The following is a 990-nucleotide window of genomic DNA, read 5'->3' on the forward strand; positions in this document are numbered from 1 at the left end:
ATTAAATAAATGCAGCTTTGGTGAGCAGAAGAGACTTCTTTCAGAAACATATATATATATATGGCCTATTTAATATAAATGTTAGAATATATTATATGTAAAAATACATATTTTATGTCAAAAATGTGTTTTTGTGATGTTTTCTCTAGTACATCCTGTTGAACTGCCCGAGTGTGTCGTCATTTGAAAACCATCCCTTTACTCTTACCACAGTGAGTCTGTTTGTGTGTATTACTGCATTCAAGTCATGATCGTACTCATGAAATAAATGCACATGAATATCACCGCAATGTCATAATTACCAGTGGGAAACTCAGGAATTTATTTAGGCGCCAACTTGGGTGCGTCGATGAAAGAATCATGGCTAATTGGTATTGGTTGTAATCATATTTTAATTGCACGCTGACATGTTTTTACTCAAAGTGACTAGCAAATTATAGATACAAAAACAATTACGAATGTTATTATTCTGAGTGCACATCATAGTTACGATTTCCAAATGCACAAGCAGGACCTGAAAGCAGCATATGAACATGCACATTCTTCATAAACAGCGCTGAAGGCATTTTCAATGATGTAATGCTGTTGAAGTTTGTTAAAGTATCAAATTGCACTCTCTTTCAAACAAAACATTCCACGATGGCTCATGTAAAGGTTTCCATTAGAAAGCATTTTTGAAACATGCAAATTTTAGCAATAAACTTCTCCACACTTACACACTTAAAACGTTTGCATTCTCTGCCAAGTAAAACTTTGTTACCCACTCATAGACTTTACTTAGAGACTTTCTACCCACAGGGGTCTGTTTCCTTTAATGCATGACTGTGCCTGATCCTCACCCTCAATCCCTGCTCTCTGTGTGTGTTTGACTGTGTTCCTCAGTGTCCAACAGGGAAGAATCAAACATTTGGTATTCATCTCAGAGTGCTGGGAGACTGGACCTGTGAGTACACACACACACACACACACACACACACACACTGACACACA

At 37.0% G+C, this 990-nt stretch overlaps 1 protein-coding gene across 1 annotated transcript in view; it reads left to right on the forward strand.

Annotated features, from left to right (window-relative positions):
* The window catches only part of LOC107731822 (NADPH oxidase 4-like), a 15,424-nt gene that overhangs the window by 10,137 nt on the left and 4,297 nt on the right, over positions 1-990 (forward strand). Inside the window, exons 9-10 of the mRNA XM_016543005.1 lie at positions 150-212; positions 883-943. Of these exons, the coding sequence (XP_016398491.1) occupies positions 150-212; positions 883-943 (124 nt within the window). The remainder of the gene's footprint in view (positions 1-149; positions 213-882; positions 944-990) is intronic.

The sequence above is a fragment of the Sinocyclocheilus rhinocerous genome, unplaced genomic scaffold (assembly GCF_001515625.1).
Source record: "Sinocyclocheilus rhinocerous isolate Xijiao unplaced genomic scaffold, SAMN03320098_v1.1 scaffold219, whole genome shotgun sequence".
Lineage (NCBI taxonomy): Eukaryota > Metazoa > Chordata > Actinopteri > Cypriniformes > Cyprinidae > Sinocyclocheilus > Sinocyclocheilus rhinocerous.